General features: G+C 37.3%; 1 protein-coding gene across 1 annotated transcript in view; it reads right to left on the bottom strand.

The window, feature by feature from the left end:
* ATG7 (autophagy related 7) overlaps positions 1-25,803 on the bottom strand; it is a 94,783-nt gene that overhangs the window by 67,127 nt on the left and 1,853 nt on the right. The window contains exons 3-15 of the mRNA XM_034438287.3: positions 22,227-22,344; positions 20,836-20,913; positions 19,541-19,657; positions 16,496-16,645; positions 15,133-15,221; positions 12,583-12,704; positions 9,812-9,902; positions 8,953-9,097; positions 7,054-7,212; positions 4,105-4,299; positions 2,873-3,073; positions 2,227-2,342; positions 1,942-2,017 (exon numbers count right to left, since the gene is read on the bottom strand). Coding sequence (XP_034294178.2) covers positions 1,942-2,017; positions 2,227-2,342; positions 2,873-3,073; positions 4,105-4,299; positions 7,054-7,212; positions 8,953-9,097; positions 9,812-9,902; positions 12,583-12,704; positions 15,133-15,221; positions 16,496-16,645; positions 19,541-19,657; positions 20,836-20,913; positions 22,227-22,344 — 1,657 coding nt within the window. The remainder of the gene's footprint in view (positions 1-1,941; positions 2,018-2,226; positions 2,343-2,872; positions 3,074-4,104; positions 4,300-7,053; positions 7,213-8,952; positions 9,098-9,811; positions 9,903-12,582; positions 12,705-15,132; positions 15,222-16,495; positions 16,646-19,540; positions 19,658-20,835; positions 20,914-22,226; positions 22,345-25,803) is intronic.

Raw genomic sequence — 25,803 nt, 5'->3', positions numbered from 1 at the left:
ATTGTTGGGGGCAATATGCTGACGCTGTAAAACCGCTTAAAGAGGGCTGTAAAGCACTGTGAAGCAGTATATAAGTCTAAGTGCTGTTGCTATTGCTAAAGCCCTCTCACAATTATCAAACAGTTATATTATGCTTGCTCAAAAATAACACCAACTAAGTTATAAATGACTTAGGTTGACTGCTAAGCACATCAGGGACTGTAACTTTCTAATAATAAACATACCATCAATTTATTTAGAATCTCAGGTTGCTTAAGTAAGGTATGCTGTCCTTTTCCTGCTTTCCTTAGTGGGAGAGCATGGCAGCCACTGTGTGACAGAGAAGGTCATGCTGTGACAATCAAAGAATGTAAAATAACTGCGCCAAAATCAACTCACAAAAATTAACATTAGGAAATGCTAAGGGACAGGGACCTATTTTTTTAAAAAAAAATTATGGCGCTGTGCATTTGTATTTAAATTGGAAACTTGCTGACTTTTAGATAGTAAGATTCTGATGCACAGCAGGAGACTTTAAACAATAAGAATAAAATATAGATATGAAGAAGAGAAAGATGAAAGTAAATTAGATTATAGTGCACCATCTCTATTTCTCTTAATTCATACAAGCAAGAAAAACAAGGACCAAGAACCAAGGACTGTCTGTCTGCCTGCCCCCCAGCATTAATCCTAAACGGATATGTTATCTACAAAGAGAACTTGGATAGCATTACATCTTCTTAGCTAACAGGAAACCAGTTGTTGACACAAATGTGTAGGGGGGAGGAGTGACTATACAGGATGAGATTTTGTAATGTAGTTAAACTTCATTTTGCAAGTGATTTTTGCAACAAAAATGACATTATTTTTACTGATCAGAATTTTTTACAAGGGGAAAAGCATCAGGACCAACTTAATTTCATTTCCTTGTGCAACAAAGCAAAAACATCGTTTTCAAAACTTTAACAAGTAAACAACAATTTATGTTGTTGAGTAAAATAGTTAAGGAAAAAACAATTAAAATGCCCACAAAGTTCTGAAGTAAACCAATCATGCTTTCAAACATCAAGAGGAGTAGGATGTGAATAAGCAGTGTGCTTGATGATGCAGGAGGAAGAATTAACTACTAAATACAGTTAGTCCTTGATTTACAACTATAATGGAGTCCGGGCATTCGGGTCATAAATTGTGAAGGTTGTAAAGTGGGTTGGTCACGTACCTGACCTGATTTTACATCTATTTTTTACAGCAGTTGTTAAGCAAACCAATGTTTCACTATGGGGGCTATTTTGCTGAAAACTGAAAATAAATGCTGGTTTTCAGCAAAAATGTGGTCATGTGGTTACGGGACATGGCAAATAGCTGTAAAGATGGCTGTATTACCAAGCAACAATGGGTGAGGGGCTGTTGGAACTTCAAATGCTCGCTGTGCCTCGGACTCTACATTTTTGTTCAAGTGAAAACCCAAACCAGGATCTTTAAGTTTCCTATCAGTGAAAAAGCACAATTAAATATTGTAAGTAAGCCAGACTCAGAAGCCAGCCTTAACTAAGCTTTGAAACTGGCTTATTTTTTAAAATATATTCCAAAAGCAACAGGAAAAGGGCTCCTTATCAAGCCTTGGTTTAGAATGAAATTAGAAACTGGTCTCTGAGACAAAATTAAAGGTAATGGGTATTTTCAAATGCCTATCCATTACTTGTGACCTTAGTACAAAGCTGACCTCTATTTAATGGCTAACATTTGGAATACACCTCCATCTGTTCTTAAATTTAAATTGATTTCTCCTCTCAATTTATGTCATTCTGAATACTTAACCTGAAGCCATGAATCACATTGTCTATAGTTTTTCAACCATTTCTCTATTTTTTTACTACTAGAGGGCTGCTCATTGCAGGGGTTTATAAGGCCACTTGATTTCAGGGATACTTTCACAGTTGTATTCCTTTCCAATTTACTAACCTGATGAGGCACAAGCCCAAGAGAGGTGGGAGGTTCATTCATTCTGTCATCACTACTGCTTGCAACTGCATAGCCTCTAACAAAAAGGAGGAGGAGAGAAAGAGACATAACTTTCTGTACAGAAGAGCTTGACATTCATCATGTTTTGACAAAGTAAAACATGAAATAAAATCCAAATCAACATTATTTGACTGATCTTCAGAAGGGCAATGTTTTCAAGAAAGAACCGGTGCAATAAAATAAACATTTTAAAATGTTACTTTCTTTTCCACAATGATGGCTTACCCTTCTGGATGTTGCAAAATGGATACCATTAATTCGACAGCAAGTGCTCCTGCTATCATGGCTAATCCTGGTCGACTGACCGTACACTGTTGATCCAGTGTCCGATCCCTGGTAGACTGCAAAGGATGAGGACATATTAGTTTTTTTTTCCTCTCTACACCTTTTCTTAAAAATAAAATACAGAATAGTGATTTACGGTTCTCTTTCCAATTACCTGCTAATAATCCCAATAATAAAGGAGAATATTTGTAGCTCAGAGTTGATATGAGGGGTCCTTGATGCTCTTTGAGCTTGTTTTCTTTCGGTGTTTCATTACCCAAACTGACATTTCATTACTCAAACAGACTGATGATGTTACTTAGTTTGGAACTAAGAAGAAGAGTTGGAATTGCTAAAAGGCTTTCAATCCCTTCCTTTCTTTAGATATATGCAGCTTTCTAGAATACTTTTCTTATGTCATTATGGTGGCATTAAGGAGGTAATGGCAGTGGCGACTTTTTTTAAGTCACCTCTGAACCATATCTGTAGAAGTCTTCCTGTAGTGGCAAAAATCTTAACCAGATTTTTCTCACTATTATACTAATACAGAGAAAGGGGGGGGGGGAATCAAAGAACAGTCCTATCAATTGGCTTAAGCTCTACTTACATCTCCTGGTGCAACTACATCATTGCAGAAGTAGCAACCAAGTTTATAGCCGGGAATATTTGAAAAAAGTGATGATCCTAAAAGATCGACTGAGCCAGAATTATTGCATGGGGAATCTCCAATTTCATGATTCTTTGGTTTCTTTAGCCCATGTCTCATCACGACAAATGTGTCAAATCCCAAAGCAGCATTGATGACCAGCTGTGCAAATATTGAAAAGCAAAGAAAGTGATGTTCAAATTTAAGCATATACAATAAGCAAAATGTTAAAAAATACAAATGAGCAGCCAAGATTACACAAGTAAAGCTTATCTTTCAAGTCAGATAGCTTCTTTATCATGTGTTCACTGAGGAGTAGTGGAAGCTACAGAAAGAAAGGCCCAAATTCAAAATAAGGAAATTCTTGATCACAATAAACATTAAGCAACGGAACTGCCTGATATGTGGAATGCTGAGCTCTCCATTATTAAAGGTTTTCAAACAAAGGTTGGGCAGTCATTTGTCTGGGTGGTTTGAGGATTCCTCCCTTGAGCAGGGGTTGGATTACAAAATTTCAAGGCCTCTTCTTACTTTACAGTTCCATGGCTCTGTAGGTTTTTACAGTTCAGATACGAGGAACTGCTCAAAAGCAGAGGCCAAAAACCTAGAATAGCAGAATATGCATTTCAGTGTTAAAATTATAAAGTGATTCCATATTTATTGCTGAATGGGATTCATATGCTTTACAAATATTTATGATAAAAAGCATCAAATTAAAAAAATATTAAAACAATTATTTTTTTCAAAATATTCAAAAAATATTAATAGTCTTTCTGAAAAAAACATCGAAAAATAGCACTTTTAGTCGTTCTTTCTAAACTTTCAATATACATGGAAATAAGGAATGGAATTAAAGTTTTCAACCTCATCCCTCAATTACTTGTCTTAAATTCATCAACCTAATCTTCGGACTAAACTTCAATGAAGAATACTGTATGCCAGTAAATATAAAAAATAAACTCTATAACGGTGTTTTCCTTCCTTGACCACTTGAAGATATGTGGACTTCAACTCCCAGAATTCCCTGGTCAGTATGCTGACTGAAGAAGTTTATGAGAGGAATCCCTACATCTTCAAGTTGCCAAGATTGAGAAACACTGTTCTGTATGCTTAGTGAAAATGTTTTCAAAAAGCCATTGCCAACCCATCCCCTCCCGTTTTAAAACTGCCTGTGGGAAATGTACATGCAATACCTTTCTCTTGCTGGCTGAGATGACAGCAGGAAGCCATCGACTTTCCCTAGTGTCCATTAGCAAAAAGATGACATCATGGCCATCAATCAGCTTTTCCAGCTGAGCCACATCCTTTTGCGCTTGCTGCAAAGTTGTTTCAGAAAAATTCACAGGGTGACCTGGCATTGGGATGCTCATGTTAAAACCTTCAGCTTTCTAAAAGGAACACAACAAAGGAGAACTCATCACAAAGCAAGCAAAAGGCTTTTGAAGGCCAAGACAAAAATATGCAGCACCCTCAAAACTCTTTCCATCCCACTTTTTTTTTTTTTTAAGACAGAATAATTATTGCAGACAATTGAGACAATAAGTGGTATCTCAGCCACATTTGGAATCATTGTTGAGTTTGAGTCATGTGCACTTCAATCTTAAGCAGCTGTTCTAATTACAGAAAACACTCCAGTTGTAGCAGACTAAGGCACTGGTTAAACAGTATAAACGGAAATAGAGATCACTTTTTGGAAAAAGAAATAGAAACAATACTTGAGGTCTTATACTAATGGAAAAGTTGAATTGTAACTGTTCCTTGAGCTGCACACCTGCCTTATGAAGAGATAATGCACAATTGACTATGCCTTGCCAAAACAAACAAACCTCTCACAATGTAAACATTCCCATTCACTTTAAAGGCTTTAGTTCTTCCAGCCTGTTATTAATCTGCCCAGATACTGCTGTCCTTTGATATAGTCCCCATTATAAGGGTATCACATTTTCCCATTGTACAATAGGAATTGTAGCTACAGGAAAAGTGTGTTAATGTTGGATTGTGCAGACAATAAGTATGCTAGTACCACAGGTATCTATCCTTCCCTCCGTCCTTCCTCTCTGCAGCCATTTTGCATGGACTGCAAGGTAGCTCATCATCCAGCATATACTTACTACAGAACATAAAATGATTTCAGATTCATCTGCCTTCCCATAAACATATATGGAGAATTTCTCACTTCCTGCAAGTAACACTAATAAAGTACTGAAGCAAAGAAAAGATATTTCTATTTAATCTCTACTTAATAATTGCTGATCAAGTCTTTATTTCTCTCTTTCAAAAAGAAAACAAGGAAGGATGATTTCACATAGCAATGCAGAAGAGGGTACTGTTCTCTACCAATCCCAAAAGCTTGAATTAATAATCAGTATCACTTTTTTCTGGATTCAACTTAGATACCTAGAACGAAAACTATAATTGTAGAAAATACGTATTTTTCCCGCTTATTGATAGAGATAATTCTTTTTTTTTTTAGCCGACATAGAATAGCGGCAAAAATATGGTGAAAATGTGATGTTCCTGAAAAATAATATTTTAAAAAGGCATATATAAACATGCACTTCTAATTATTTTCTTGATATGAACTGCATATGCAAGTAGCATATTATTTCAGAAACTAAAACATTTTAATGTTCTGATGTTAAAACAGACGGTATATTAAAGAGAAAGATGACACAACCTGAAACACAGCCCAGAATTGTTGAAGAACACATAAAATATACAGTTAAGAAAGCAAGCCCTGGAGCTTCCGGGCCAACAGATGGCATAAGAAAAAAAGTTTCCAAATTCAGTCAATACAACAATCTAACAGTAGCATAAAATGATGTCATGTTTTCATTAAGTCAAGATGCTTACACTCAACTGGCATTTGTGGAAGATGCTCATTGAAAAGGAATCCTGAAAACCAAACTCTGCATGGCACTCTCAATCTATGTCACCAAAGCATTCAAAGATTCACGCTTCTATTTCTATCAGCTTTCTTTGCTGCATGTTTTCCCAAGTTCACCTTCCTACTGCAACTCCTGCCTGTCAACTTAACTCTTTGCTAAAGTCTCCTCCTGCACGGAAGAGATAAGGACTTCTCCTTGCAGGAAACCCCTCACATTCATTACTCCCTGTATAGCAGGGATGTCCAACCTTGGCAACTTTAAGACCTGCGGATTTTAACTCCAGCATGGCTGGCTGGAGAATTCTGGGATTCGAAGTCCACAGATCTTAAAGTTGCCAAGGTTAGATACAGTACTTTTGATGTACAGCATGCATCAGCTTTCTTCAAAATTAGCAACATTTTACTCTACGCATTTTAATTACAAGATCCATGCATGAACTGTATTAATGAACTGAGCAGCATCTACCTCGTGAAGCATTCAAACCAAATCATTATTAACCTACGTATAGCTGTCGTAAGTAGAAAAAGGTAACAATTTACCTTATATTACTTTGATAAACTGATTACATCAAGAAAATTAACCTTATTGAGAAGCTAATACAAAGAAAATGGAAACGGTGGCACATAAAGTCATCTTTTTACCATTTTCATCTTTCTCCCTCATTACGGAATAACCAATTTCCCAAAAGTGTTTTAGTATATCTCAGATATATCATGTTTGCTAGCAAAAATGCTGATGTTCAACTGATTTTTTACAAGCAATCCTTGCAAGATTGCAGCTTAGTTCTGCACAACTGCTATCGCCATTTCCTACTATATTATTTTTCCATTTTTGTTTTACTGGTATTTCATTTTATTTTTTTATCAGATGCATGTATCTATATTATTTTATTTTACTGGACTGTATTAATTCTTACTTGGTCTCAGACATTAAATAAGGAACACTGTTCTTCTTTTTGTTATTATCATCATCGTTATTCTTTCATGTTTACTTTATCTCACCCTTGAGCAAAAAGGTAAACAGCTGATTTATGACCAGTTCCAAAATAAATCTGCTTCTACACCTCATTTTTGTTTTAGGTTTTCAAGATGCAACTTTAAATGCAATTTCTCTTTACTGTAAAAATCTGTCAGTCATTAAAGCACAGCAATTATTTCTTGTGGTTTAGTTCTTTTTTGAAGAACAAACATAAGAGTAATCTTTGGCTTTGGTTCAAGCACGTATGAGGTTTGATCATTAAATTCATTTACTCACCACTCCAGGGAATATTTTTTGAAGTCTCTCTGCTGCTGCAACTGCTTTGGACTTTCCACCCCCAAGGCAATCTTCAAATTCATAGAGTGGTTGACGCACAGGGTTTGAATAAGAGATATTTGCATTGTCCACAAATGTAATCTTCCTGACTCCCCATCCCTGAAAAAAAAAGATACCCAACATAATTAATTATTTAAATCCTGAAAAATGTGTAACTTACTCATGAACCCTGGCTATTTTCAAGACTGAGAATCCTGAGAAGAGTAAGAAATCAGGATATCAGGTGTGAAGAAGAATATGTTGTCATGCTGCCTTCCTCATTTAAGAAAAGACTCAACTTCTTGTATCATTTATATGCTGCTAAGGAGTATCTGAAACACAATTGGCCAAATTAATCACAATTCCTTTCTTCATCTATCTGGGCTATTGATATCAGCATTGTTTGTACCCTCATGATTGAAGGCTTCTCATGTAATATTGCTTCTAATGACAGCAGACAAGGTAAAACTGAAGTTATATTGCTTTGACAATGACTGTATGAACCAAAAAACATATAAAAGGAGACCAGATGGGTTTCAGGGCACTTCTTTCAATTGTTGGCAACTCTGAAAGGAATTTAGTCTCATATTGTCAAAATCAATATGCTAAAAATCTACTGCAAACAAAGTAACACAGAATTAAGTGTGTCTTTTCATCCTGGTCTTCAACCAAAACAACACTGTAACATTCAATGATAAACTATGGAGATTGTCAGTCATCCAGGTCATGGCTGACCAAGGTGCTTTTTCAAGAGGCAACTGGACTTTCTGGGGTTTTTTTGAAGACATTTTGCTCCAAGAAGTATCTTGGATGAAAAGTGAAATGTCTTCAAAGAAAAACCAGAAAGTCCAGTTGCCTCTTAAAAAAGCACTTTTGGGACAACCATGTCCTGGATGACTGACAATCTCCATAGACATTCAATAATAAAATCATAGTCATCCGTTGTGATAGAAACTCAACCTATATAGTATGTGAAAAATTTAGGTTACTTACATTTTAAAATCATGCTGCCAATATCATTAAAATTACAGGTAGACCTTGACTTTCAATCTTTTGATTAGTAACCGTCTGAAGTTACAATGGCACTGAAAAAAATGACTTATGACCATTTTTCACATTTACAACCATGATTTTTATGATCTAAAATTCAGACACTTGGCAAATGGCATATATTTATGATAGTTGCAGTGTCCTGGGGTCATATAATCAACTTTTACAACCTTCTGAAAAGCAAAGTCAATCGAGAAGCCAGAATCACTTAATAACCATGTTAACAACTTAACAACTGTAGTGATTCACTTAAATGTGGCAAGAAAGGTTGCAAAACGGAGCAAAACTCACTTAACAACTGTCTTGCTTAGCGTAGAAATTTTGGGTTCAATTGTGGTTGTAAGTTGAGGACTATCTATATTATGCTATACAGTATTATACTAAAGTCATGATGCCAACATCATTAAAGCTGTAAGATTTAAAATTATAAAAAATGAGAATGGTACACCATAGACATTAGTATAGAAAACTACAAAATGATTATTAAAAATAATTAATAGCTAACTCTGTTTCACTAAAATTTACAAGTAGATTGATATTGCAACTGTAAAAATTATAATATTATGATATAAAATAAAGTAGTGGAACGACAATAACAACTATACATTTATACAACTGTTCTAGTGTGTTATAGTTCTCTCATTCTGATGCTTTATTTAAGACTCACACTAAGTTATACAATTTAGTACACTAGAGAAACATCAGCTTACATATACAAATTTTTCCTTCAAATCAGGGAAATATTAAAAACATTAGAGTTCCTTCAAAATTGAGAAATATTAGGAACAGCAGATAATCTTTAGTACTTGCCATCAGAGTTCTGGCTACATTGCAACCCAGTGTACCAGCTCCGAGAAGAAGACACTTTGCAGATACAACTTTCTCCAGATCAAGAGTAGGTACTAACCGCCAGCACATCAATTTAAGGTTAAGATCCACAGATGACTCTGCTAGCCTGAATATGAATTTTTTTAAAAATGTTATATTAAATGAAAAAGTTTTATTTCCAAACAGAAAAACTCAATGCATAATTTACTTTAACACTCCCAGCTAAATAATAATATTCACATTGGTATTCGGGACTCCCAGGCAAATACTTCCTCTTAAAAGTAAAAATTCAAAGTATAAGGGCTACATATTAATCCAAATATCTACTCAAAGGAATATTATCAATTAAGGAATCCATAGTTACTAATTCCTCTGTATTTTTAAAGGTTCATGCCAAAATATTAATATTACACCAGTGCTCTACAGTGAAATTAGCTGTCAAATTCATAGCTAGTTTTTCTAAGCGGATGTATACATGAAAGTATATGCACTGTCACATTAGATTATTTACAACATTTTTGCTCCAATGTAAGGATTTTTTCTGCAGAACTGTCATAACAGAAACAAGAGAATGAGCACATTTTTTTAAAAAAAAAAACAAATGTTTTTAAATAAGACCACAAGTATCTAACATGACATTTGAATTTTTATTCACATGTCACCTGACTTTATTTCTCAACAAGGCATAACACTCTAAACATATGACTGGAGAAAATGCTCCACGACAAAAGGAAATTATGAATCAATTTTCTTTTTAGCAATATGATGTATCCATACTTCTAATAGTGCATCGTATCAACTAGAGTACAAACTAATTTTATCAAGACATAATGATATATACCTTTTGGGGTCCATGCATTCACTTAGATTCACCATCCTTGGGCCCATACATCCCTTTGGATTTTTTTCCCATCCAACAGCTTTGGGACAATCTGTTGAACGATAGAGGAATTGTGTTTAAAAGCATCCATTCTCTAAGAGGAAGGGGTGGGGGGGAACAACCCGATCCTACATAACTACAAGTTGTTGATAATACAAACATGAGTTATTGGAGTTATTACTGAAATTGTTATCAAAGGTCCATCAATCAATCCTATCCAAAGAAGCTGCTGGAAGTTTGTTCAATTGGATAACTTTGCCGCAGTGGGCAAGGCAATTACTTTCAGTGGGCTGGGCTGTGATACGAGTAATCCTTGATTTACAACTATCCATTTAGCGGGTCATTCATATTTACCATGGAACTGAAAAAATGATTTACGACCGGTCCTTGCACTTAGGACGGTCACAGTGTCCCCACAGTTATGTCATCAAAATTAAGGTGCTTGGCAACTAGCATGGAGTTACAACAACTGCAGTATCCTGGGGGTCATGTCCTCAACATTTGCGACCTCCCAGGCAGCTTCTGGCAAGGAAAGGCGAATGGGAGGAGCTGGATTCGCTTAACAACAGTGCAATTCATTTAACGACTGCAGTGATTCGCTTAATAACTATGGCAAAAAAAAATTGTAAAATCAAGCATGATTCATTTAGCAACTGCCTTGCTTAGAAATGGGAATGCTGGTCCCAGTTATGGTTATATGGGTAGTCCTCAACTTACAACAGTTCATTTAGTGACCATTCAAAGTTACAGCAGCACTGAAAAAAGTGACTATGACAATTTTTCACACTGTTACAGCATCTCCATTGTCAAGCGATTTACATTCGGATGCTTGACAACTAGTTCATATTTATGACGGTTGCAATGTCCCAGGGTCATGGGATCATCTTTTGCGACCTTCTGACCAGCAAAGTCAATGAGGAAGCCATATTCACTTAACAACCATGTTACTAATTTAACAACTGCAGTAATTCACTTGACAAATGTGCCAAGAAAAGTCGTAAAATGAGGCAAAACTCACTTAACAAATGTTTCATTTAGCAACAGAAATACTCACTTAACTAATTTCTCACTCAAGATAAATTCTGGGCTCAATTGTGATCATAAGTCAAGGACTGATGCAGACAAAATGTTTTTTGCTTTTAAAAAACTTTGCTTTAAGGGATTCTATGCAAAATGGCATAAAAAGCATTGATCTGCATCAGCTGTGTCACTGAAACCGAATGGTATCACTGGAAAGGGTTCTAAGCACTAAACAAATGCCACATGTTGCCCTGTCCTAGCCTAAAATAACTTGAAGCATCATTAACAACAACTACAATCAAGATATTTTATTGAAAATATCCCAGTTAATTAAAAAATTAAGCTTTTGGTATTAAGAGCAGTAAGAGTTTATAACTGTAGACTTCATTATACACATTTCTGTTCTCTAAATCTCAGTACTGTCTCCCTAAATCTGAAATCTGTATTTTTCATCATGCAGCTATCTCCTATTAGTACAATTTTTTAAAAAAAAAATTAGGTGAAGGAAATATTCAGAGCTTTCTCATTAAAAATTAATTGGCTGACACTCCTCACTGGGAATCAAAATCAAAGAATCAAAAATATGATATCATTCAACCATATTATTCTTAGTGAGTTCCACTTCCCTAGCTATTGAAGATAAAAGCAACAGATCTTAATTTATCTCTGTCTGTCTGTCTCTCTCTCTCACACACAAACGTCTATGTATATAGTTTAGAGAGTCAATTTAGTGCAACTTTTAAGGCACTAGGAGACAGTGAATTCTAGTCCTGCTTCAGGCACAGCTGTATGACCTTGGGCCAGACTCTCTCTCTCTCAGACCTAGGAAGAAGGAAGGGCAAGCCATTTCTGAAAATATTGACAAGAAAACTGCTGAGGTTTGACTAGGCAGTCACAAGAAGTCAAGGCTGTCTTGAAGGCACACACACACACACACACACAAAGGTCTATAACCGACATCTCTTTTAAATGAGGCAAAAACATACCCACATTAGGACAACACCAAAAGAAGAAAAACTTACACAGAAAATTTAATGTAGAAAAACGGAAAGCTTGCTCAAATGAAACCATTTTGGAAGAGGTAATCCTGTATGTCACCATTAGCCCCATCTTTGAAGTTACTCTCGAAGATCTTATATGATAATCAGACAGGATAGGCAAATGCACGTCAAAGACAGACTAATTTAGATCTAGGATCTTTTGAATTTTAAATGTAATAATTAGCATCATGTAATAATTATCTTGGTCATAAAAAAAGATTATATATTGACAACATAAGTATGACTTAATTGTATTCTTGAAGCATACAGAGCTAACTGATGAGTTCAGATGAAAATGAATAAACAGCACATTGCCTTTTTTGGACAACATAGCATAACAAAAGACGGAGCTATTAAATCAAACAGAATTATGAATTTGAAGCTAGAAATGTTTTAGTAATTAAACACATTGTCAATTGTTGCATTACATGATGGAAATAATAGAAACTTAGGCAACTGGCAGGAACAGAGAAAACTCAAAATTGGCATTAAGATAAAACGGATCTTTTTCTAAAGATGTTTTGCTAACTAAGACTGAAGCAGGCCTTTATTTACAGAAATAGAAGCACTTTTATTTCTTCTCTCTTTAGGAATTATCCAATAACCCCACCTACCACACTCCACAAAGAGCAACAAAATCCATCATAAACACTTATCTTTCAGAAGGGTTACCTGAACTGCTTGTCAGCTGTGGAAGCTTTACTTCAAAAAGAATGCTGTGGGAAATGTCTCGGGCTCCCTGCATGGTCCTGTCTCGGAAGCAGAGCACTTCAACAGACTGAAGAAGGCCTCCCCTGTCAGGAGTGAAAATTCTGTAAAAGTAGCGGCTCCAATACCCCAGGAAAACTACAGGCAACTCTCTTAACGTGATACCAGAACAACTTTCCAAAAGGATTATGTTTCAATAGTCACACAACTCAACAGTTTCAAACTCATTTGCTAGCTCAAAAGTTATTCAGTTTACCTGAGGAAAACAAAATACAGGTAGTCCTTGACTTACAACAGTTCGTTTAGTGACTGTTTGAAGTTACAATGGCACTGAAAAGAGTGACTTTTATATTTATGACGGTTGAAGTGTCCCGGGGTCATGTGATTTCCCTTTCGCAACCTTCTGACTTAACAAATTCCTCTCTTAGCAACATAAATTTCAGGCTCAATTGTAGTTGTAAGTTGAGAACTACCTGTACCAGACAACCAAGATTTTGCTTCCTGCACACTTTTGGATGTATTTTATAGACTTTTGGATGCTAATCATTAAAATAATCTGTAATTTTAACATATCACATAACATTTTATAGAAATTTCCTATTTTTACATAATGACAATATGTACCCTTCAGTTTATTGGCTATGTTGCACTCTCAAAAGAAACATATCAAAACATGGAAGTGTTGTTGAAGCAGATCCAATACACCAAATACACCTGAAATACCTGTGGAGATCTAAAAAGTAGTGGCTCTGCTGCTTGAAATGCATCTTGGTTATACTAAGTGCTGTTGTTACATATACGAATGGGATAGCCATGCAGGAGAGTCATGTTATATTAAAAAGAAATGGCCACACTGAAGAATTTGATTCCAGGATAGAAAAGCACGGCACTCGAGCCACTTGTTGACTCAACAAAGATATTTTTGCCTCTGTTTCACACTCAGACTAAACCTCAGACTAACAAAAATATGTGTGAAAGCAGTGACCAAGGAAAGTGAAGGTTTTTGTCATTCAAGCAGATGTTTCTAAGAATTACTGATGCCACGAATAAGGAAGGCATTTTTGTTGGTCCACAGATCAGATATGTCATCAGTGACAAGCGGTTCAAAGATATGTTAGTGGAGCCAGAGAAAATGGTCTGGAAAACATTTAAGGATGTCATTGAGAATTTTTTCTTGGCAACTAAAGAACACCAAACTACATTCAGTTGGTTGACATACTTGTTTCAGTATACGAGATCATAAAGTGCAATATGTCACATTCTGAATTCACACCTGGGACTTCTTTCCCCTAAAATCTAGTTCTGGTCAGTAACGAACATGATGAAAAGTTTCACCAAGACATCGCCATAATGGAAAAACAGTATCAGGGGAACTAGAATCCATCAATGCTGGCTGACTATTGTTGGTCACTGAAGTGATATAGATTAGATGCTATTTGCAAATGAAAATCAGCAGCAAAATATATTTAGCCCTTTTAACAGTCCTATTTCACTGGACAATAAATTTGTTTTCTGAAACACTTTTGGCGATGATAGACCCCCTTCAAATGGAACACAAATATAATTTCAGAATAACTGTATCACATAGAAATCTTAAGAAATGTGATACTATCTTTTATTGACTGTAACGCATTTAATCACATTTCCATTGGAATTGGAAACATGTAATTAAATGAATTAAGTCAATAAAAGATAACGTATTTCTTAAGATTTCTATGTGGTACAGTTATTCTGAAATTATATTTATGTTCAGTTTGAAGGGGTCTATCATAACCGCCAAAAGTGTTTCAGGAAGCAAAAACAAAAATTTATTGTCCAGTGAAATCGGACTGTTACCTTACAATCTATTCATTTAACCAACATGTTGTGCTGGACATTACAGAGCAAGAATTTTTTGAACAACAGAACAACTTAGGGATTGACCATGCAAACATGGAATCTGAGAAAAAGTTCTTCCTTAAATGGTAAGTGCCTAGCATAAACCAAAGTTTCTGATGGTAACTAAGGTCCTTATTTAAATTCTGCTGAGGCTTTGATCTGATTTAGATGAGTCATTAAGGCAAACCAGAACATGAACTAGGGATTGTGTAGAGAGGATTGTGTAACTCAGAATTGGCTCTCGTTTATAGAAAACACACTGGGCCCAGAGGTTTGGACAGTTGCTACTCTAAGGTACTTTGAAAAAAACAAACCAAAGATTCACACACACACACCCCAAAGGACATTTAATACCTGGTTTACACAAATGCCACTTTTTGTGCACCCATTTTTAAAAAAATATTTGAACTTGTTATTATTTATATGACTTTAATGCATATTTCTGGAGTTTGCTGTTTCCCACCGAGAGTCCTTTAGGATTGGGGTAAGCTATAATGTTTATACTGTAATAGATTCTGTTTAATCCTATACTGAAAAATAAGCTCTACCAAATTCAGTGCGATTAACTTCACAGTGCGTGATTAGGATTGCAACCATGGAAAAACCATGTTCAAGGCATCACCTAATAATAAATACCATCTGTGCGCTGCAAGGATCAGCATATTTCTCAGTGGCCATCCTGGATATTGGGTGAAATTACAGGGGTCATAAACACCAAACGTCACCTGCAAAGAAAGAAAAATAACATAATAAGACTATTATACGTTAACACTGATAGAGTCCAAAAGTTGCTAATTTTATGTGTATAGATAAACTGGACTAGAGTATTAATCTACAGAAGATCCAAATTAAGTGAATAGAACAATTTCTTCACATATTACACAGTAACCACATCGTACATTTCCAAGCAAGCAAATTAACTCTAGCAAAAATCCAGACAATGACACAAATTCCATGTTTTTATTTGTAATTAATTTCCATTTGTGAAATTGGTCTGAGGAAATACTAAGTGATGTGGTCATATCATGCGTTTTTGCATTGCCTAAAGCCCTTCCAATCACCTTCAGGCAGTATATTTGTGATTAGAAAGCTAAAACCCAATAAATCCAAGGTATCCACACTTGACTTTCTCTTTGGCTAACAAAAGTGGCAATATTGCATATATACACAGAATAACCATATTTGTCCCTTCACCCAAAAAGCAAAATGGAAAAGCTTCTCCCATATACAAAGCAGCAGCTCCTTTATCTGTTTCATCTTCTTATCCTTGAGCTATTTTAAAACTCCACACCTTAGGTCTACTCACTTTTCATTTCAAAGTTGTCTGGGAGTAAAGTAGTTTTACCCTTAAGTCAGAGCTAAGCCTAAAACCCCAGAAAAATAAATTCAGAATTGAGAGAAGTCTTTTATTTTCAAAATTATACAGGCTCTTACAGGCTCCTTTTTCCCAATATCCATCTAATTTTACTCTCTTTCCTCTATCCCGGGGTGTCAAACTCAATTTCATTGAGGGCCACATCAGGGTTGTGGTTGACCTCGGGAAGGGGTGTGTGCGTGGCTGACTGGGTGGGCATAGCCAGCTTGACACCACTCATTGGGTGTGGCCGGATAGGTAGGCGTGGCCAATTGAGTAAGTGTGGCCAGCTTGACGCCACTACCCAAACTGCTGGCATGTTTCCTCTTTGCATTGGGTAGACCAGACCGAAGCCACGCTGGATCGATGTTTCCTCTTCACATTGGGTAGACTGGGCCAAAGCGATGCAGATTGACCGGGCTGAAGCTACGCAGGTAGACTGGGTTGAAGCGACATGGGCCGGCCCCTTACAATTTCCAGGACAGCCCATGGGCCGGATCCAACCACATTGCAGGCCGCATCTGGCCCGCGGGCCTTGAGTTTGACACCCCTGCTCTATCCTATTACTAAGAATTGAATGCTCTAGAAATTATGGGACTGTTAATTTCAGTGCTCTGTATTTTGCTCATCTGCATATTTTTTTACCTTTTCCCGTTGATCAGAAAAAAAGTCATCCCAGTTCCTAAGTAAGGATACCTGGACTGAATCTTCATGGCATTTAATTAAAAAATAAGGCAGGGCTGTAAGACCTTCTTTCTGGCAAAGTTGATCATATGAATTCTGGAGGGCTTCAATCTGAAAAAAGACAGAGACAATCAACTCAGTTTCCTTCATACAAAAATACTGCTGTCCACTTACAGAATTCCAAGAGGCTAAAAATCCATTTAACCTACTAGTAATAGTTTTAAAAAGAGGTTAACTGAAAAGGAACAATTAATCTGCAAAAGAAAATGCAAAAGAAAATAACGTTCATTAGAGCTCAGAATATAAAAGAAAAAGCCAATGCAAAGCATTTTAAAAAATCATTAAGATGAAAATGTTTGGATGGCAAGAAGCAGTTGGCTACTTCAAGACCACCAACTCCCCCGGTGGGCTTATTAATATCAATATCAGAGCTGAGCTGGGCTGGGCTGGGGAAACAGGCCTTAAAGCTACAGAGTAAGTTAAGGCAAATGAAGCAACACTGCAGAGGCTCACAACATTCATTCTTTCAGATGTTGCCAGTTTAGCTCCCAGGAGAGCAGCTGCATCTTCCAATATGCCAAACCTAATTAGCAATCTGTAGCAGTATTTTGCATATTAAATCCCATATAGGAGATGATTTCCAGTACTGTGATGACTAAAGAGGCTGGCCTTGATGGACAGAGGGAAGACCCACTACCAAAGAAACAATCAGATAAACAATGCTTAAGAGCAGGCCAAGAAAGTGGGTTAGGAAAACACCTCAGGCACTTCCCCTCCTCTTAATTCTCATGAAGATAAATAAGGCAAGCAAGAGAAGCATATTCACATTTGCAAAATTGGTTACTACTAACAAATCTAGATCTGAATGGTCAGATTTAGATCTGAATGGTGTCTGTTTCTCATTCAGGTCTATCTTATTCATTTAATAAGTACCGAGAATAGTGAACAGAGTTTAACTGTCTAGAAGCAGATACAAACAAGAAGATTGAGAGCTGCTCACCTGGAACTGTGGATGCTCCAATTTTAGAAAATCCCTTAGAAGCAGGCTATAAAGCAGGCCCATCTCCATTTACCCAATGCAGTTCACAGCATCTAGTTAAAGGGCAAGAGGCAGGCCATTTTCCTCAATTCTATCTCTATTACTCTGAAGGGAGGGAGGTCATACCTTGTTAGTCAAGGAAAGCTCCAATTCTGGAGTCCATGATGTGAATCATATAGCTTGAAGCCAAAGGTGAGCCCAAAAATAAACAGAACTCACAGCATTCACTAAACCCAGAAGCAGAGCAAGGCAATAAAAAAAAAAAATGTATACAGCAGGATTTTTTTCCCCCAAAACAGGATAAAAGATTTAATGCCATTTCATTTCCCTTATGCCAACCACCTATGCTCTTCCCACGTCTTGTTCAATTTTTATCATACACAAGATGCATTTGCAGCCTAGGATGAATAACATTAGTGAATTTTGGAAGGTTTTTAACATTTATTTTATTTAAGATTGAGTTGAGATGCCATTCACTATTATCTTTACTCTTTAAAGAATTCCAAATCCTTGAAAAATGACAACCAAAAGGCTTTTTGGAGCAGGGAATTTAAGAATGAGAAAATAACTCTTTCTTCTAGAGTCCGCTCCCTACCCAAAATGGAGGAGAAAAAAATCAGCCCTGCCTTGTGTAGTGAGGTCAAGCAAGCAACTAGCCTCCTGTGGCACTTAAGAAGGTCGAGAGACCAATCTGCAATCCCAACTATTAATCACCAATTATATTATCTAATTTATATTACCCCAGATTTTGAACTGTCACCTGAAATCAGTTGCTGCTTGTAGCACTAATGTTAACCTTTTTCAAGAAAATAAATTCTGCAGAACTTATTTAGTTTAACACATTATTAGATATGTGTTATAAAATCCTCGCAAATGGTCAAATAGATCATTCTTCAGATTTACAAGCCTTGTGAGAGAAAATCCTTTTTTCACACTGGAAATGATTTTGTACAGTTAGGATTCAATAAAAAAAAGAACTGTCCCATGCATACAGACTTCTCCTCCTCTGAAATGTTGGCAGCTTTTGAAATATCACATAATACACAGTGGGTTGCCAACACCAAAAACAGGGAAGATGAATAATCTTCTTCACAGTTCAAGAGTTTACCTGATCACTAAAACGTCCAAATACTGTTTTCTAATTTTATGTAATTTTAGATGCTATCACACTTATAGCTTAAACATAGATAGTTCCTTTTGGCTCTTATTCACACCTAGTCAGGTTGTTTAATAGATGTATTTTAATTTTATCTTAAAATTTATTTACTGGTATCTTGAGGTAGATATAAAGGCGCTTATAGATAGATGGGCATACTTCTTGTACAGGTCTAAGACTATGATAAACTGTTTCTTTTATGGGTCAGTTGCTCCCAATTCAAAGAGACTTTGATCAGGATAATAGTGGCATTCTGAGTATTAAGAATTTTGCGATTTTCAATTGTACTGAATTTAGGGACAGAAACCCATTTTATATCTTTACTTCCTATCTTTATGAGCAACAGAGCAAAAACAAGAGAACATGAAAAACAAATAGTAATAAAAATCTCACAAGACACTGTGATAAAAAAAAAAAGATTATGTCTACAACCCGCAATGGGGACAAAGACCACAATTTCTGTTAAACATTTCTTCCAGGAAAAAAACAGCCAGAAATAACAGTTCACTGAAGTGGAAGAAAAGTGTTTGTGTAGCAAATTTTGTTAGGATACAGTCTTATAATGGAGATATTTCTCCTAAAAAAACTTTTTTGAGTACCCATTCTTCAACCCTGTTGGTCACTGAAATAATGAAGACAGTTTAGAAAACTGACTCCCCATTTCATCCAGACAGAGGTAGATATAAAAATCCATAAAACACTATTTACCGTGTTTGTGCTTAGTAATGATATAATAAATTACTTTATGTTCTATGTTATGAAAAGTACTGTGTGTGCTAGGCTACTGTATCTGTGTAATGTTTTTAATTACCTGAGTTGGAGAGAACTTTGTATTCAGAGGCACTGGCTGTTTAACCAAAGGGATACCTTCTGGGACATACAATGCAGGATAGCAAAACCAGTAATAGAAACGGTATCTCTTTAGATCCTAAGGGAGAAATTATATAAATACTTCAGAACTTGGTATTAACCTGGAAAGAGTAATTTGATCTAATTCTTACACTTCAAATCAAAGGAAGAGAGACTTCTTTCAGCATCAGAAATGACCCCCATCTTCTTAACCATCACCCTGAATGAGTCCAAATACTTCAATAGAATCTCAAGAGATTGGTTCAAATTCCAAGTTTTTTATGGAGTTCTCAGCCTTGTGTAACTTCTTCACCATCTCTTTAAAATGTTCACATGGCATGTCAGACGGCCACGTGAACATTCTTCTGCAACTGCAGAAATGGGCTGTCATTTATCACGTGCCTTTAATCTTCAGAATGGCATGTCTTGTTAGTATACCATCCATCACATGCACATTTTTTTTCTTATGCAAGCATATTCTCTCCCTTACTCCCCATTTACAAAATACTATTGAAGACAATAGTGTGAGAAATGGTATACAATAGTCCTCACTTACCAACCATTCATTAAGCAACTGTTCAAAATTACAACAGTGCTGAAATAAATACTGTTACAGCCCATTTATGACTTTCATAGCGTCCATTAGTCATGGGATCGCTATTATGATCAGTACACAGTGTCCTGTACCAGACCTGTGTATTTTTTCCCTCCCCTTGCAGAGCAGAGAGATTGGAGAAAAAGAGATTTCAAGAGAGTAAGTAGTTTTCCCTTCTATACATTGAAAGCAATGTGATCATATTGAGAGAAGAGAGATTGCCTACAAAAATAAATTGCTTTTTTCTGTCCCTCACTGTTGCAGAGATTGGAGAGAATGGGAATTCAAGAAAAAAAACCTGTTTGCATAGCTGTGATATGATCACATTGCTTCCGATGTGTACAAGACAGAAAGTAGGCACTCAAATATTCCAAGGGGCAGAGAAGTGACTAGGAGGTAAACAAAAGTCAAAAATGTGAAACTGATAGTCCTGTTTATTTCCAGGTGGAAAGCACAGTCTAGTCATGAGATTTTCCACTTAGAAGCTGTTTCACTCAGCAGCAGTGTTGCTTATCCCAATTACCTGTAAATCTATTTCCCAATAGATTGGACTTTGTGGATGGCAGATGCATGATCCATTAACTGGGATACAGGGATAACAGTATTAGTATTGTTTATAACTATGGATCATTTGGTATCTTTTTTTGTACAATTTAACTTACTGCAAATGTTAAGAGAAGAAATTTGTTCAATAAAACAGGATTTTTAATGGCATCCCCCGATGTTATTGCATCCCATATCTATGGGGAGAGAAAAGAAACAGAATCATCCAGGATATTAGTGACTAATTTCATGGCTGTTGAACAAAATATGCTACATATTGTATGCTACATATTTATTGTAACAAAATTTAATTTGGCTTAATCTTCATTGTAAACTAGTGTGCTAGTATAATTATAAAGTGGCAAATAATGAATAAACACAAAGATTCCACTGATTTCACTATTATCAAATCACACTAAGCAATCCATCTGATTTACATAACAATTTCTGTAAAGGAGGACAAGGATCAACAACAAACATATTTTGTAGACAGATTAAACTTTACCCTGAACACTTGGAAAGCTTCTTGGGAAACAGCAAATAGATGATTGGTTTTATTTATAGTCCTCTAAAACACAACAATGTATATTTGAATGTCATAGTTTTAAAAATGCTGCCTTCTTTTTTTTAAAGTAGTTTCAAATATTCATGCACAACATCTAGTCAATGCTGCAAGTGAGAAGCCCAAAACTGAGCAGCATCTAATGAGTTACTGAAATTTTGAATTGTGAGCATTTCAAAATTCAGAGCTCAGTCTAGGAGCCTGCTCTCAAATGAACATCTATAGCATTCTGTCTTCTATGACATATTGCTGAAGTGCCAGCCATAGCCAGCAAAAGTAAGGTTGATGTTTGTTGAGTTCTATACTTCAATTGGATCTAAAAGGTTACAGTCCTCATCCATGACCAATTAGTTTTCCTTTTTTGTTTAAAACAAAACAAAACAAAAGGAATATGGCAAACAAGCAAGGTAAGCCAACATGGAGATTCGTGATTTTGAGATTTTTCATCTTGTACTCCTCCCCTTGTTGACTATTTATTCATTTACAAAATTGTAATTGTTCAGTTTCTGGATTTGTCAAACCGTGTTGTATGGAAGTATAAAGTTCCACAAGGAATTAAGGGAGGGGGTTAATCCAAGCGCAAATATTTTTTTTCATTAGAGCTTTACCTCCCGATTGGGGTTCCAGAAATTGTTTTTTCTTTTTTTTAGCTTACAAATTCTGCAGCCTGAAAAAAAACTCAATAAACCCTAGAATACCTGTTCATTGTGTGATCTGTGATAGGACTATCCAAATAATATATTATTAGACAGTTTTGTGCTGAAATATAAACACTCCTTTCTTGAAATGAGATGAAAGTCTAAAATAACAAAGCATGTGAATTGGGGGGCCAAATTTTATTCAATTCAGTAAAATTGCAGTGTTCATAAAACAACTATAGGTTATTCACAATGCACTGTTTTTCATCAGTGCTTCAGGTTTGGGGAACACATTCCCATTTTACCTTACCTCAGTTGCTGCTTCTTCAAGGAGAAGCTTTTTATCACAGGATTTGAAGGATTCCAGTGTATTGGTATTATATAACATTCCAATAGCAGGGCAACAATGTGCTGGTGTTGGGCCATTCCTGGAGGGAAAAGAAACAATCTTAAAATGTATATGACATTTATTGTAGTCTTAATTTAAGCGCATACTTTACCAACAATTTAAAAGTAAGAATGAAATGAAAAAAAAGATATTTTAGACAGTAATGTAAGTCAGCCCATGTATATTATGTAATATATCATCTCAACATCAGTTCCAACAGTTGCGTTTTACCTTTGCATGGACGTTGGCTACAAAAGAAAAGGTGACAGGCATTGGATTGATGAAAAGTGTAAAAAGGAAGCCAATTAGAACCCTGAACAGAGTAACATGCATAGCCTTGACCATTAATTTTCTGTTTCATAGAATGATTACTTCACTCTAAGCAGGAAAACAGGCCGTGAGTCTTTTGCAAATAAGCAGCAAAGATTTTATCTGTGGAATGTGGTTTAGCCTCTAAAATGCCACATTCGCTGTAAGAAGAAAGCACAGGGTTCAGACAAGCCTGCTTACCTGACACTTGAATGACCATGTTATGCTAAAAGTTACAACATCTTGTAACAGAAATATTGTTCTTCAAACTCCATATTTATTCCTTTATTCCGCTTACCAATCATTATCTCTCCCTCACTTAAGCTTTATATTTCTCCTATATTTCTGTTATTTATTTAAGTACCCCTTTCTTCAGTTAAGAGAACTGGGCCTAGCTGGATTAAGAGAACCTCAGGGCTTTGGAAGGATTGGGAAGTTGAAAGTCATCTGGAAAAAGACAATGGCTAACATCCCATGCTCCTGCCAAAAAAACCTGCTGAATTGTATCAATCTAGCCCAACCAATATGTGGTTTATATTTTTCCTTCTGGATCTGTCCTGTTTTTCAACCACAAGGCTTTTTAACTTTCAACCTTTAGGCTTCTTTTGAGGATTACTCCTTCATACTCATTTTTCCTAATTCTTGAAGTCTCCAGGTTCCTTGGTATTATCAAACTGGCCTTCGGAAGCAATTGTACACTACTGATTTATTCTCCAAGTGGTTAAAATGTAGAGACCTGATCCCCACCACAAGATCCAAAACAAATTGTTATAAACTCTTCATGAGCTGCTGTATAGCAAATTGAAAGCTTCCTTTAGAGAATGTCTCAATGTCTCATTAACTGGCATCACTCCAAACACATGCCAACCTAATTTATTTTTATTTATTTATTTTTATTTTATTAAATTTATATACCGCCCTACTCCCAAAGGACTCAGGGCGGTGAACAGCCAAAAAATAAAACACATAGATTACAAAATTTAAAAGATAGTATAAAACCACATTAAATAATTTGGCCTGGGACAAATTAAAACATCCCCAATACTTAAGACAAATTTAAAATTTACAATTTAAAAAGTTAAAAGGGAAAAATTAGGCCAGGCCGGCCTGTTGAAATAAAAAAGTCTTGAGGGCGCGGCGGAAGGTGCGTAGATCCCGGATCCTCCGGGGGGAGCTCATTCCAGATAGCAGGTGCCCCCACAGAGAAGGCTCTCCCCCTGGGGACCGCCAGTCGACACTGTTTGGCCGACGGCACCCGGAGGAACCTCTCTCTATGAAAGCGTACTGACCGGTGAGAGGCTACTGGTGGCAGAAGGCAGTCCCGTAAATATCCAGGTCCTAAGCCATGGAGTGATCTAAAGGTGGTAACTAAAACCTTGAAGCGCACCCGGAAGACCACCGGGAGCCAGTGCAGCTCGCGCAGGAGAGGTGTTACATGGGAACGCCACATCGCTCCCATAACCACCCACGCGGCCGCACTCTGCACCAGTTGGAGCCTCCGGGTGCTCCTCAAGGGGAGCACCATGTAGAGAGCATTGCAGTAATCCAGGCGGCAAGTGACGAGGGCATGAGTGACCATGCGTAAGGAGTCCCGATCTAGAAAGGGACGGATCAGGCGAACCTGATGAAAAGTCCTCCTGGTCACAGCCGTCAAGTGCTCTTCTAAAGACAGCCGTGAATCCAGGAGGATGCCCAAGTTGCGAGCCCTCTCCGTGGGGGCTAACGACTCGCCCCCAATAGTCAGTGATGGCACCAACTGACTATATCGGGACGCCGGAAACCACAGCCACTTGGTCTTGGATGGGTTGAGCCTGAGTCTGTTTCTCCCCATCCAGATCTGCACGGCCTCCAGGCACCGGGACATCACTTCAAGGGCATCATTGGGGTGGTCCGCGGTGGAGATGTGTCATCAGCGTACTGATGGTACTTCACTGCGAAACCAGGGATGATCTCGCCCAGTGGCTTCACATAAATGTTGAACAGAAGGGGTGAGAGGACCGACCCCTGTGGCACCCCACATATAAGGCACCTCGGGGTCGACCTCTGCCCCCCTGCCAACACAGACTGCAACTGGTCAGAGAGAAAGGAGGAGAACCACCGCAACACAGTGCCCCCCACCCCCAACTCTTCCAACTGCAGCATGATACCATGGTCGATGGTATCAAAAGCCACTGAGAGATCTAACAGGACCAGGACAGAGGAGCAGCCCCTGTCCCGAGCCCTCCGAAGATCATCAACCAACACGACCAATGCCATTTCCGTGCTGTACCCAGGCCTGAAGCCCAACTGGAACGGATCCAGATACACCATTTCATCCAGGTGCTGGGGAAGCTGTCGCGCAACCACACTCTCAACAACCTTCACCACAAAGCGAAGGTTGGAGACCGGACGATAATTTGCTAACATTGCCGGGTCCAGGGAAGGCTCCTTGAGGAGAGGCCTCACCACCGTCTCTTTCAAGGCAGCGGGAAAGTCACCTTCACCCAATGAAGCATTTATAATCCCCTGGAGCCAGCCTCATGTCACCTCCCGATAAGCCAGCACCAACCAGGAGGGACACGGGTCCAACAAACATGTGGCCGTGCTCAGTCTACCCAGAATTCTGTCCACGTCATCGGGAGTCACAGGGTCAAACTCTTCCCAGATAACATTCTCAAGACCAACCTCCACCATCCCCCCTGAATCTACCCAGTCGGAGTCCAGGTCTTCCCGAATCTGAATGATTTTGTCATGCAGATACTGTACAAAATCCTCAGCTCTACCCTCCAAGGGGTCCTCTCATGCTCTCTGGTGAAGCAAGGAGCGGGTCACCCTAAAAAGGGCGGCTGGGCGATTATCTGATGATGCAATAAGAGCGGCAAAATAATATATCTGCACCATTGACAGTTCTTGTATCTGACTCTATCAACTCATGGAATAGAAACAACCATCGCAATGATTATGCCAAATAGAAATCCTATTTGTCCAGAACAGCAAGTGAAGACTGCTGGTGATTCTTGGTTCATTTAAGCAAAGCTCGCTCAATGTGTGTATTGTGTCTATTCATTTCTCTACCTCCCCACTAGCATAAAGTAGACATTTGTGCTGGCATCCTGAACCACTACCCTCACAGACTCATGATTCTAATATACAAATCTTGGTTTACAGCCTAATGATTACAATGCTAAGAATCAGCCTCTGTATCCTAATA

This window comes from Pantherophis guttatus, chromosome 2 (genome assembly GCF_059756535.1).
Source record: "Pantherophis guttatus breed Tessera chromosome 2, ASM5975653v1, whole genome shotgun sequence".
Classification (NCBI taxonomy): Eukaryota; Metazoa; Chordata; class Lepidosauria; order Squamata; family Colubridae; genus Pantherophis; species Pantherophis guttatus.
This window is presented reverse-complemented; position numbering and strand designations above follow the sequence as displayed.